Source organism: Uranotaenia lowii, chromosome 1 (assembly GCF_029784155.1).
Source record: "Uranotaenia lowii strain MFRU-FL chromosome 1, ASM2978415v1, whole genome shotgun sequence".
NCBI classification, from domain to species: domain Eukaryota; kingdom Metazoa; phylum Arthropoda; class Insecta; order Diptera; family Culicidae; genus Uranotaenia; species Uranotaenia lowii.
Genome location: NC_073691.1, coordinates 94,006,229 through 94,019,559, shown reverse-complemented (window position 1 = coordinate 94,019,559; position 13,331 = coordinate 94,006,229). Strand labels below are relative to the sequence as shown.

General features: G+C 37.2%; 1 protein-coding gene across 2 annotated transcripts in view; it reads right to left on the bottom strand.

The window, feature by feature from the left end:
- Nucleotides 1-352: 352 nt before the first annotated feature.
- The window catches only part of LOC129740300 (RNA exonuclease 1 homolog), a 91,799-nt gene continuing 78,820 nt past the window's right edge, over nucleotides 353-13,331 (bottom strand). For both annotated transcript variants that reach the window (XM_055731933.1, XM_055731934.1), the window contains exon 3: nucleotides 353-4,792. In XM_055731933.1, coding sequence (XP_055587908.1) covers nucleotides 2,469-4,792 — 2,324 coding nt within the window. In that variant the 3' untranslated portion in view covers nucleotides 353-2,468. The remainder of the gene's footprint in view (nucleotides 4,793-13,331) is intronic.

Below are 13,331 nucleotides of genomic sequence, written 5' to 3'. Positions count from 1 at the left end.
AGTATTGAGTAGGTCGCCTGAAGTGAGATTTGGGCATCGGCGGCCACGCGGGTAATTGAAATTGTCGTACGGCGGATGGATGATATGCTTGGGTGTGAAGTGTGTATGGGATCTATTGTTTTAACGACACCCGCAATCCGCAATAAAAAAAAACATCGGAAATGGGTTCTCGTGGACAATCATAATAAATTTAACAACCGCGGTAGGTTAGGTGTAGACATAAAGGCTGGATGTTTGGTGCTTAAACTTGAACTCCTAAAGCGGACAACCTCAAGGTTTTCTTTTCGGACAATCTCGAGCGGGGTAGGGAAGCAAGGGATTTTCTTTCAAACAAGTGATCAGTAGTAGAATGTTTTCATCAAATATGTCCACAGTTTATTGAAAAACGTTTTCCACGATGGACTTTTTTTTCTCTATAATCGAAACATGATTTTCAACAGGACACGCGTACTCCAAACGCACAACAACATCGTACCTACACCCTTTTCTTCTTCTCTTTCAACAGGGGGTGTAAGCAACGGTCGAATGCGACCAGAAATATTTATAAATGTAAAATATTTGTATTTGAATTTGATTTTATTAGTTTTCCGCAATCTTTTTTGTTTCTAGATAAGTATAAGTGTTAGAAATGCGTTGCAAATTCTAATTCAATAGTTACATAAAATTCACTTCTAGAAACGGCGAGCTTTACAAATATGTAGCTCGTTTTGTCCTTCCATGGCGTTTATCGGTAGGTCCTGAGTGCTTACATTTATACATGTGATATTATGCGGATTGGGGTTGGCGGCTCTTTATCTTCTTTTTTTATAAGTTGTTTGTAAGTAATGCTGCTCGATCTCTCAGCTCAGCATTCCGAAGAAGGAGCGCGAAATCAACTATCAAGACAAAGGAAATAAAATAACAAACGCTCAAGGTTGCTGATGGCCAGCGCTGGCTGATGCAGAGTGCGGGTTTTGTCGGTTGGAGTCGGAAAAATGCGTTACGCATTTTTGATTTAAAGGTAGCGCGAAGAAAACCGACAACAAACCTCTACATAACTACGACGGCCTAGCTAGGCCATAGGAGTGGGACTCGAGTGCAGAAAGAAATCTAGGGGAAAAATTTGCTGCATGGTTCTATTGTTTTGATCTATTTCAATGTCGAAATTGTGGGTGGTGGACGGTTCTTTTGCTTTGTCTTCCTCCATCCCCTAGCCCTTCCGGGTGTTATAGTTTTGCGCGTTTGGGCCTACCGGCAGCACCCATCTTTCCATACCTTAGTTTTGCTTCTCCTAGAATAAGTAGCAGTGAGGGGGGATGTGCTGCTGTTTGTTTTTCTCTTTCGTTTGTTGTTGTTGTTTTTGTAGGGTGTCTGTGTTGTGGCTGTTGTTTATAAATAAAACGTTTTTGGCGATGGGGACGCGTGGTGGTATTCTGTTTTGAGCATCGTCTCTTGAGAAGTTTGTAAAATGTTACTAAATAATAATAATAACTAGGTATTATGTAAATAAAACACAGTCTTTTACTTTTTGTTTCAACTACTACTCGAAAAACACACTACTCTACGTGTGTGCCTCTGTTTGTCGTCGAATTTTTGTTGTGGTCTGTCTTCTACGTGCGTCTGTATCGAAAGAAAGCAAACGATAGCGACCTGTGACGATGGTTTCATTCCTCTCGCGAACGAAATTGTTCTGCAGAAAGGGGCTCGCAGACAGTCAGTTAACTAATTTAAAAAAAAATCTAATCTTCTAGGAACAAGACATTAGATGAACTTGACGCATAAACAATTTGAAGGCAGATGAATGAATTTGTTTCCCTAAATAGATAGAGTGTTTTCCTATGCAATGAGCGCGAGCGTGGTGTGATGTGGAGGATTGTTGTTGTTGATGATGATGATTAAGAGCTTTCAGCATTGACAGCCGAATGAAAAATTGCGGTTTTGTGGGACGGATTCGGTTCATGGCGCGCCGGCCAGATCAATTATTACCCATTGTTCTGCTGATTAAAGACATTTGAGATGGAATCCCGATTGAAAAATGCAAATCTGCCCCGAGGACTCGTCGTCTGTCCCGACAAATTGCGGTCGTCGGAGGTAGGCGCAATCTACTGTTAAATAGCTTGGGAAAGTGTTGGGCAACAATCGCGCTGAGCGCGCTATGATCATGATGATGAGCTTTCTGGCAGTGTTGCAACTATTGAAGGTTCACAGATTTAATGAGGTATGAGGTACCTTAGATGAATGAATAGTATGATTGCGAATGTGTTTGTGCGAAACAAGAAAAGTAAGATCTAACTAGTCAGTATCTTTTTTATTTTATTCAAGTGTATAATTTTGTGTTGTAAAATATACAGCGCAATTTTCGCTCTCGTGATGTGTGTTTGTTGTTGTTGTTGTTTTGGGGGTAAAATGTGTGTATGAGTGTAGCGCACGAGAGAAAAAAAAACGTTTTAAAATTAATAAATTAAAAAAAAATCACAGCTTTTTTCTCCTCAATTATTCTGCACTCGATAACAATTGAAATTGTTACTCCAGATATTGTCATAGACAGCTTTATCTTTGCGCACTCGCCAAAGCATCAACTCGAGACTGGCCCGGCTGTCCTCAAGGGAACAGTGGCCGAATGAGTTACTGATTTTGCCGCTACCTCTACTACCCTTTTCGTTACTATTGCTAGTACTGCTTTTACAATTACTACTATTATTACTACTACTACTACTACTATTGCAATTGACACCGCACACGAGTTCGGTGCAGCTGTGGAGCGGTTGCATAACCGCACTTCCCGGCTGCTGGCCTCCCTGGATCTGAATGTCGCGCTTAAGGATGTTTTTCGTGAGCGACTTGAGCGACTGCCGGAACGGAAAACCGTTCATGTGCGGAAACGTGATGGACGTGTCGATCACAGTCTTGTGGATGATTTTTAATACTTTCAGATCGTTATCGATGGAATGCCCGATTAGTATCGTATCATCGAAGATGAACTTTAGGAGATCTTTTTGTACTTGTTTCAGCGTTACATAGCTACCGGGATCGGCGAAATCGGCCTCTGTAACTCCCGAAAAGCGAGTATTGTAATCGACTATTTCAATGTCCGGTTTGACTAGTTTTTCGTACTTGAGGCTACCGTCGGCCGAAACCACGGTCACCTTGGTCAGTTCTAGGCCCCGTCCGGTGTAAGACATCTCACAATCGAGGGCAAACACACCGTCGTTTTCATCATCGTCCATTAGTAGATCGTCCTGTAGCATGAGCGAAAAGTCCATGCTGATGTCGTCGTAGCAGAATTTGTTCCGTAAAAGTTTTTGGAACTTTTTCTGCTTCCTTGGCGATGGTTTGGTTTTCACAAATCCATCGTACGGGCCATTGAAACCGGACAATAGCCCCGTCCAAACGTGCAGCTTATTGATGGTGCACCCTTTAACATCGGAATCGCCATTGCAACAAGAATACATCTTTTTAAAATCCGACCCACTGTACACGCTGATTAGGCGACCCCAGTGATAGATACAGTGTTCTTGTGTCAAGTACTCCCCATCGAGAGTCAAAAAGAAACCCTTTCCACAGCGACAACACTCCCGCTCTTCGCTTGGCTGTAGCTGGGCATCGCTCAATGGTGACGTCAGGGACGTCGATCCACCGGGCTGTGTCGCCATCCGATACATCAACAGGGCATCGTTATCATCAACGTTGGTCGGCGAAGAAGTACCGCTTCCCTGGCCACTATCATTATCGTCACTTTTGTCCGCACTGACCGCTAAGTTGCTCTCTAGAGGACATTTCTTTGCAGTCGAACTAGCAGTGCTAGTGGCCGCTGTGCGATAAAAGTCATTCGGCAACTTGAAGATGATTGCCTTTTCCGTGTCCAGTCCGTACTCAACGGGAAAGCCTAGCTGTTTCATCACATCCTTATCGAGTACGTATCTTCTTAGGTACTTGACCAGCTCGTTTTCGCACAGGTTGAGCTTCACGTACTGGCGCAGCGGCGTCGTCGTCGAAATAGATCCTCCTCCTCCTGCACCTTCACTCGCCGTTTCTGCCTTTGAGCTTGTCGCATTGGCTTGGTGATACTTTTTGCCACCATTCGCCTCCACGACACGAGCAGAAACGTTGCTGCTGCCGCTCAAATCTTGTCGACCTTGGTAACTCGAGTTTTTGCCATTTTTGACTGATGAAGACGACGACGACGACGACGACGACAACAACGATGAGGATGAGGATGACGATGACGATGTCGAATCGATCGAAGCACGCTGTGTTTTTTTGACACTGCCATCTGACGACGACGCGGCCACCTTCGATGATGTAAGGGGAGACGACGTCGAATTGTAAAAGTACTGCGTGTGAGTGATGTGATGATGGGGCTCTTGTAACAATGTGCTGTCATCATCGCCCTCGGCGGACATTTGGACCGCTGCTGCTGGTGGGACTTGCAAAGTAGCCGATGACTTATGATGAGAGTTATTGGTACCATTATTATTGTTAGTACGCTTGTATTGTTGCTTCTTTTTTGTGTATTTGCGTTGCTTTTTATTTGCAGTGTTTTGGGCATTTGGCGAATCTTCGCCACGGGTGCTGCTACTGCTACTGCTGCTGCTGCTATTGGTTCCGCTACTGTTCGTACCGCAGTTAGCATCATTACTCTGGCCGGTTACTAGTAGTATTTTACCGTCGCTAACGCCGCTGAAGGCTGAAGACGACGACGATGACGACGCCGGCGATAGCGAGCGTGTGGTGGTAGTATTCTGTACATCATTTCCATTAATATTGCCATTAATTAAATGATTGCCGCTTCTCAACCGTGCTGAAGGCGAATCTTTAAGTAAGAAAAAGAAAAAAGAAGAAAAAAAACAAGTTTTAGAACGACATTGTTCATTCACATTCAGTAGGAGTTAGGTAGTTTCATTTGATTTGTTCTGATCATCTGGCAATTAGTTCGACGTTCCGCATCGGCGTTTCGTCCGTTCGGAAAAAAAACCTTGTCCTAAACTGTGTCTAACTGCGATCGATTCTTTACAGAGAGCCTACATAACTATCTCATCAATATCTATATCGAAACGAATAAGTAACGAATGAAGCCTATCCTCTACACACAGAATGATCGATGGTTAATCATGAATTTGAGCACATTGAGAGTTTGTGTTTACCAAACCACCGACCAACCAACAACAACAGCAGCAGCATAGCAAGTATGTAGGTACGATTAGCACTAAAACTTAAGAGCAGCACCCGCACTTGGCCCCCAACACCGGGAAAATCCAGGAAAACTGCTTGATAATTGCATTAATCATAACCCTGGTGAGTACCAGCAATCGGAAAACAAACAAAAAACCATGCATGTTAAATATTGGAGATAGTTAGTAGGTACCATTTTCGTTAGAGGGTTGGTTGAGATGTCCACTAGACTGAGTCGATTTGGGATCATTTTTGGATTTCTCAAACCCAGGGGTCTTGAAAGCTTTGTTTCGGTTCAAAACTCATCCATGATTTTTTTTTTGCAGAGTTTTTAGGTAACGTTTACATGAGTAAATTTCTAAGTTTTAGGTTTGTATGGTCAAATTGAATATTTTTGGTTCGAAAATATCAACATCATTATTGTTTCTTCTGTGGACCTGAGGCTGCTAATTGTTTTTATGCAAATTCATAGATTCTTCAAGGGAATTTCCCGTAATTTCGTATCTAAGTAGGCAAAAAAGTGATTAGCTGTTGAAAAGCGATATGTCTTCTAGCATTGAAAAACAATCAATTTAACTGACATCACTGCTGATATCTAGAGACTACTTTTTCATGCAATACTTTCTTAGACACTAGCAGTGATTCCAGTTGAATTGATTGTTTTTCAATGCTGGAAGACATATCGCTTTTCAACAGCTAATAACTTTTTTGCCTACTAAGATACGAAGTTACTCTTGAACAAAGTTGTTCAGCGAAAATTTTTCTTAAAGGGAAAACTGACACAAAAACATCAGCAGGCTCGGTTCCACTGAAGAAAAAAATGATGTTGATTTTTCAGAACAAAACATTCAATTTCCCCAAACAAACCTAAAATCTAAAATTTACTCAAGGAACGTTACTTGAAAACTCTTGGAAGATTTTTAGACCTTTCAGATTTTCGAGTAACTCAATGATGACCCCAAATGCAATGACCACATCGCACTTCGACCATCGTCGATTGGTTCAGCCTGGGCTGGGCTGTGGATGATGATGAGCTCGCGTGACCCACATTAAACCGCATCATGTTTCCCGCCACCTCATTGGCCTGCCTGCCTGCCTGGCTGCTTGCCCCTTTCAATTCAGTGCCGATTTATTAAACTCGATATTACCAACAACAAAAGTCAAGCAAGAGTCGATAGATGGTGGTGATGATGATGTTGTCGATGACTAATATGTGGTACGCTGAGTGAGCTCATAGCAGCAGCAAAGTGAGTAATGGTTAAATTTTGAATTATTTTGTTTTCGGTTAGTTTTGTTTTGGTTTATTTTTTTTATTGCCTCAAGGAGAAAACTGATTGTTAGTGGAGAGCGGCCGACGATTTGGGTCGGCAAAGTAAAATTAACGGTTAATCCAAACTGACGAGTAGTGTGGGTAATAAGCATCGATCCAGTTGTTCACGGCATAATTAGTTAGATAAGGATGCATAAAATAGGTTAAATTTGAGAGAGTTTCTAAATTTTCGCTTTTTTTTCCTAAATATAACTAGATTACGGATTCCATCATAAATAGGAAGAAGGCGGTGACTTTTTGCTATCGTGTTGATGGGTGAAAATTGAATTTCAAAAGTTTAGATAGTTGTGTTATTGTAAAATTTTGGAAAAAAAAGTCTTCTAAACCGACCAGAATTTGCTGGTTTTCCTCCATGTGATCCAGGTGAGAAGCATTATAAACATTCCATCGTTGAAAACAGTTAAAATTTCCGAAAACGTTGCGACTTATGGGCTATTTTGTGAGTAGAGAAAATTACATCAAATAATATATCCTCAAAGTTTTAGTTTGTTTTGTTTACTATCATGAGACCTTGCTTGCTGGGAACCAACAAAGAATCTTGAAAGTGTTGATACATTCAGGCAAATATTGTAATTTTCGAAATATTGAAAGTGTTCGTCTTACCTGACTGTCCCCTAAGGCTTATCCAATTGAAATATATTCCATAATTTGACAATTTAAGTCCGAAATTTACATTTTGGTTTATTTTTTAGTGAATTGCCTTATTTAATTACACTTTGCGCTTCAGTTGAAGTTGGTCGAGCCATAAAAGGTGAGTAATACGCCTTATGCAAATTTTGAAGAAATTTCAAACCTTCCGAGTAATTTTAACTTCCGCGAAAAACGCTCTCCAATCTCGACGAATGTTTGTTCTTGTTTCAGTGACCTCGACAGGCTGTAATTAAAATCGTCATCCTTCAAAACGAATTCAGAAAAATAAAAATCGTTCCCAAATCGCGAATCTCATCCCTGAGCAGTTCGTCCGTTGCCCAAGGTGGACAGTGGACTGCGGTCGGTTTCGTTGTGCTCTGCGATGTTTGGACAAATTCTAGCACGAACTGTCGTCACAATTGTTATGTAAACTAAAATACTTTTATGGGTAGGTACCTACTTACGTAGGTAGGAGCACGCCATCGGAGTCGAGAGTCGAAAAAGATGATTCTGTTATCAGCGCGTTTGGCGGCAGTTTGCGCCGTTTTTGTCATCTATCGTCCTCCTACTGCTACCCCCTCCAACTTACTATGGTAAAGTGTGTAGTGGACTGTCCACATCGTCAAGCTTAGTATACAAATTGATGTCTCTGACATCGTCGCTCGTCGTAGGTTTTTTTTTTCTTTGGTCAAACAATCAAGCCCCTCCTGACTGATACAAAAAAAAAGTACAAACACAGCGAGCGAACGAGCAAAGAAGAAGAGCAACGTGAAGGAGCGTGCGACCTTGTGTCAAAATCAAAGCTCAAGCGTCAATTTGAATGGAATTCAAGGTAGGTCCAACCGAATTAAAATGATGCCCAAAACCGATAAGATTGATTTGCGTGCGGCCCAGAAAGGATGGAGCAGAATTGGGGTACTTACTGTTTGAAAGTATGAAAATTTGATTCAACTTCAATTAGGTTAACTGTTTTAAATTTCATTTAATAGTTTGTTCAACACTTAGGATAGTATTTAAAATGCATTGGTTTCAGTTTCGATTTCTTGGTAAACCATTCGCAAATTTAATTACTTTCTTTGAGGAATTTTCTAAAAACACACAATTAATACCAAAAAAAATGAAAAAAATTCAAACGAAACTTTAACAACTGTTGTGCAACACCAGTTACAAAACCTATAATGGAACTCTCAGTCCACATTCATAACTCGAAAGAAATGGGAAGCACGTGCACAATCACTTCAAATTTCAACTTCCATATCTCATTACTCTGATAATATTTTAGTTTAAATTTTATCACCAAATTCACTTTTATCTCACAAAATTTATACTCTTAAAATTTTTTTTTTGTTGTTTCGATTATAGTCGTTTTACCATCTTTATGGCATTCGCGACTTTATCAACGTTGCAGTTGGCGGATCGTTATTGAAAAACTTATCCGGTACAACTGCGTTCGATGTTTACTCTTGGGCTCGAACTCGCGGACATCGGCTCAGGAGACAACAGACTTGCCAACTGAGCTATATTACAAGCCCTACTCCCAAAATATGTGTGACCTGAGATACATGAATTTCGGACTTTCTGATCATTTTTTATCATTCTAACTTTAAAACATTTCACACACAAGGCCAATTATTTGAAGTTTACACTAGTTTACAGCATTTTTGAACTAAGTAAGTTAATGATCACTTTTGAAGTGAAATTGGACGTTGAACTCGAAAATGAAATTTAAAAAAAATCTCAGTAGAACCGTTTTTGAGTGAGGTTCAAATATGAAATTTTGGGAAAATTTAAAGAGTACTTATACTTATATTCAAATACCTCGGACTGCATAGCATTAATTTGGAATCTATTTTTTGCATATTGAAGGTAAATAAATTTGCCATTGATTATCTCAGGTTTATTTTTGCGTTTGATATTAGTCAGTTTATAATAGAAAAAATAACAAAAAAGGATTTTTTTAGAGAAAATTATGTTTTATCAAGAATTCTAGACTCGGTTATTTTTCAAATTCGGATGAAAATTGAAGAAGTTCTGGTTATTTAACTAAAACAGTAATATTTGCATTTTTGAATAATTTAACGAACCGCAGTGTAGTAATATAAGAAAAGAAAGAATTAAACATAATAAATCTTAATGAAGAAAAAAGTATTAGTGCAAAAACCAGTATTTTAAGATTCTCTCGAGCAAAATTTGTTAAAATCTCTTTCACCCTTGAGGCTCCAGCAACTCCTACCCATGGTCATATCTTGCTGAAATTTGGCATGTGACCTTCTGGGAAACTAATGATCGATTAAAGTATGGAACGGGTGAAATTTATGATGTTAATTTTTTTCTATACGAAGATTAGTACACTGCGGTTCGTTAAATTATTCAAAAAGGCAAATATTACTGTTTTAGTAAAATTACCATATCTTCTTAAATTTTCAACCAAATTTGATAAACAACCACTTGAAATTTTTGTTTAGAATTGACATTTACGGTTCAAGAAAATCTGATTTTTAAAATGTTTTCATCGAGTCTGAAACTGTGAACAAACATATATTTTTTTCCAAAAAAAAAGCATTTTTATCCTATCAATTACATCAAAATTAATGCGAGGTACATTTTCTAAGGTATGAATGTTTTCTCAGATTGAATTTATTTCTTTTTTATACTTTTTTAATATTACTGTTTCTACGATAGATTGTTAATAAGTATGAAATAATAGTACATTTAATACATACTAAACCAAAAAAAAATGGTGTGTCAATGCTGTGAACAAATATGCACTTCAATTGTTTGGAGCAGAATTTTCCCCTCAACTATTTATATCTGTAACTTTTTTTTCTAGAATTTGGAGCATTTAATGTGTTCTTTTAAAAACATCAATATAATATTATTTATACTTGTGTAATAAAAAATTGAAACCACCACTTTCAAAATCTAAATCTAAAAAAGGGAGCTGGAATAGCAAATGAAAATTCGAAAGGCTACAGATGATCACAGGCACAGGTATTTTTAAACGTGTTGGTAAATTCATTTTTTTTTCGTTCCAAGCAATGATTAAAATTACGATAGAAATGTTCAGCAGATTTATTTTAAATTTGAGTTATTTAACAAATTTTGCAAAAAAGATCAGTTCTGTTAGCACTCAAATACTTGCAAAAAAAATTAACAAGTGATTTATTTTTTTTTTCTGACGGTAATTAGAAAAGTTTAATAATAAAGCCTAAGTGGGCAATTTTATATTTTTTATCGGCATGACCCAGCATAAAAAGCAAATCTATAATTTGAAAAGATCGGAACGTCAAGGACGAATTTATATTGTGAAAGAATTTCTCGAAAATACTCACAGAAAAAAGGAATTAATGTTCAATAACGATTCAACGTCCAATGCTGAAAAGACAGTGATTTCATTCAAAAATTTTCGTTTTGGATATCAAAGGAAAGCAAATGATGTCTCTATTTGGGAGAACGAATATTCCGAGAAGTTCAAATAAATTTGAAAATTAGGACTAATATAAAATAATAAAAATATACCAAGTGATGTAGCTATTCAATTTTGGCTGGTGTTGTTCGCCTTGCATGAAGAAAATTGATGTAAAATTTAAGTTTTCTTAAACCTTATCGTTTTATCTTTCCATTTTTAGAATTGATTTTGTCAAAAAAAAAAAAATGTATAGGTGCTGCTAGTTTTCAATTAATTTTATTGTCAGTTCGGCCCGCCGCAAAAAAATCAGATTCAAATAGGCCCGTGTGTTTAAAAGGTTGCTCACCGCTGATCTAAATATTTGATCTCCTATTCGCTTTCGCTGCTACTGTTTCCTGATGACATTCAAAAGTTCACAGTTCAGATGCAAGATGTTCGCATTGATCTTGAGTTACTCTGCCCCTACTCGCATAACAGTCCCATATGAATTTTCGTCATTTTTCATCTAGCCTGACAGTTCGTCATTTTGAACATAAGACTTCAATATAAAACAATAAAAAAGAGACTTTGTTCTAGAAATTTCGAAAAAAATATCAACTCCTGACTGTCCCATATGAAATATACCCGCATAACAGTCCCATATGTGAAATACCGCGGATATAGCTACTTTACAATGTTTCTTTCGGTAAAATAATCATTGATTTATCGCTCTAAGTAGTTTCAAAAAGTTTTAACACACTTGATGCCAATTATGCACAATAATTTTCGAAGGCAGGCTTAAAAGAAGGAAGAAATTTCTTCCTTCGTAAAACTATAAGTCACAACTAATAATCATGATAAGAGTCCACTTACAACGAAATTTTTCCAAAAGTTTGTTTCTATTTTTGATTCTGCATTTAGAAGATAAAAAAAGATCGAATTGAAGTCTAAGAAAGTAGCTTGGTGAGCAAAACATATTCTGTATGGGACTGTTATGCGAGTAGATTTGAAAAGGTCTCGAATATACCCGCATAACAGTCCCATAACCAATGGCCCAATTTCAAAAATTTCAGGTCTTGCGATTTATTATGACAACCTAGAGCACATACCATTAAACGAATTTCATTTATGTTGAAAGTTGTGGTCACAATTCAAAGATTCCAAAACAGAAAAAGCTGATTTTCTCGCTTGCTCGTTTTTGCATATGGGACTGTTATGAAAGTAGGGGCAGTACTGTGAGTGGAAGTTCCTAGACCCGAAAATAAATTCTTATGTTATCAACTTAAAGCGATATTGAAACGAGTTTAATGTATTTTAACGATAGTTAGAAAATACAAGTATCTCAAAAATAAATTAACTAGCATCGTGGTAGAATGAACGGTTTCAATTTATTTGATATGTAGTGTTGGCAAATTTATCTGGTTTATTTTCCCATCATCCTTTTTAGATTAAGATGCTAACTAACAACTTTGAACAATTTAATCCAGATGAGTTCAAAATTAAAAGTCCCACCACACTTCATGCTAGTTTAAATCAATTAGAGAAACAGCTTTTAACTTAAAATGTTCATTATGCAAATCACAAATATGTTACGAAACTTCAAAATCGATTTGCTCGAAACTCGTCAAATAGAAATACGACCTCATCATCACTAACTTATTGTTTGTTATTTTATTTTGTTCACATTGCACCTTTTTCCTGACAGTTCTCTCCCTCCGGTCTTTTTGGAGACATCTAGTGCCTCAACCAAAAAACATAAAATTGATTCAAAACGATCGTTGGGACTTAACACAAGTTTCAAAGCTTAGCTTGAACATCTGTCCATCTGTGATTTCAATAGGATCTTCGAAAGATTTTTAATAAAAGGTTTATCTTTCTTTCCGATTGCTCAAGCTGTATATGTTCCTATTTTTATAATTTTGCTCTCCCAGTTTAGCATACGATAAATAAGTTGTTTAATAGTAGTATCATAAATTTAAGAGTAGCATTCTAAATCACCTGTTAAATTCAATGCCATCGACCAGATAAGAATGCCTTTGAATCACCTTTTATTTGAATAAAAACAACATAAAAGGAATTGATGGATAGATAAGGATTTTAATTAAATATTTTCGGTAATTCAATTCATATTTTTGCTAACATTTTATGAAATTTCAAGTGTTTTTTAAGCTGTCGAAAATAAGCGCTTTAAATTCACCAAATAATCTATTATTTGACACCCATCTTACTGTGTATGTTTATAATGTTTCCATGGTGTGAAAAACGCCGTTAAGAAGACAGACAATTCCATTATGCAAATATTCATATTCCTTTGCAAACAAAGGAAGTGGAAATGTTCTTGTCGAAATCTTAAACATTTGGTGTCGAAAACTTAAATTGAATATCTTAAACTAGACCATCGAGAGGTTTTAGTAAAAAGATAATTAAAACTTTGTTTTGAAACATTTGATCATTATGTAAAAAAGGAAAAGAATAAAGAAAAAAAGTCATGGAACAAATCATATTTGAGATGGAAAAGTTTGATCAATTAATTTATTTATTTGGATATTTTGACAAAACAAGCAAAGCTGTCGAAAACTGGGTATTTCCCCTAAAACGCATGGCCTAATTTTTGAGATATTGCGTTTTGAATAATAAAAAAAGGTCCGTTAAAGGTCCGATTTTCGTAGAATTGCTGTAGCTCAGGTCACACAAGTTTTGGAAAGCTTAAATCAAGTTGACCTATAGATCTCTCTATTTCACCAGAGTAAAGGGTAATGAAAGTTTTTAAATTGAATTGACAATGCGCTCTATAGGATTATGAAGTATAGGATTATGAAGTATAGGATTACT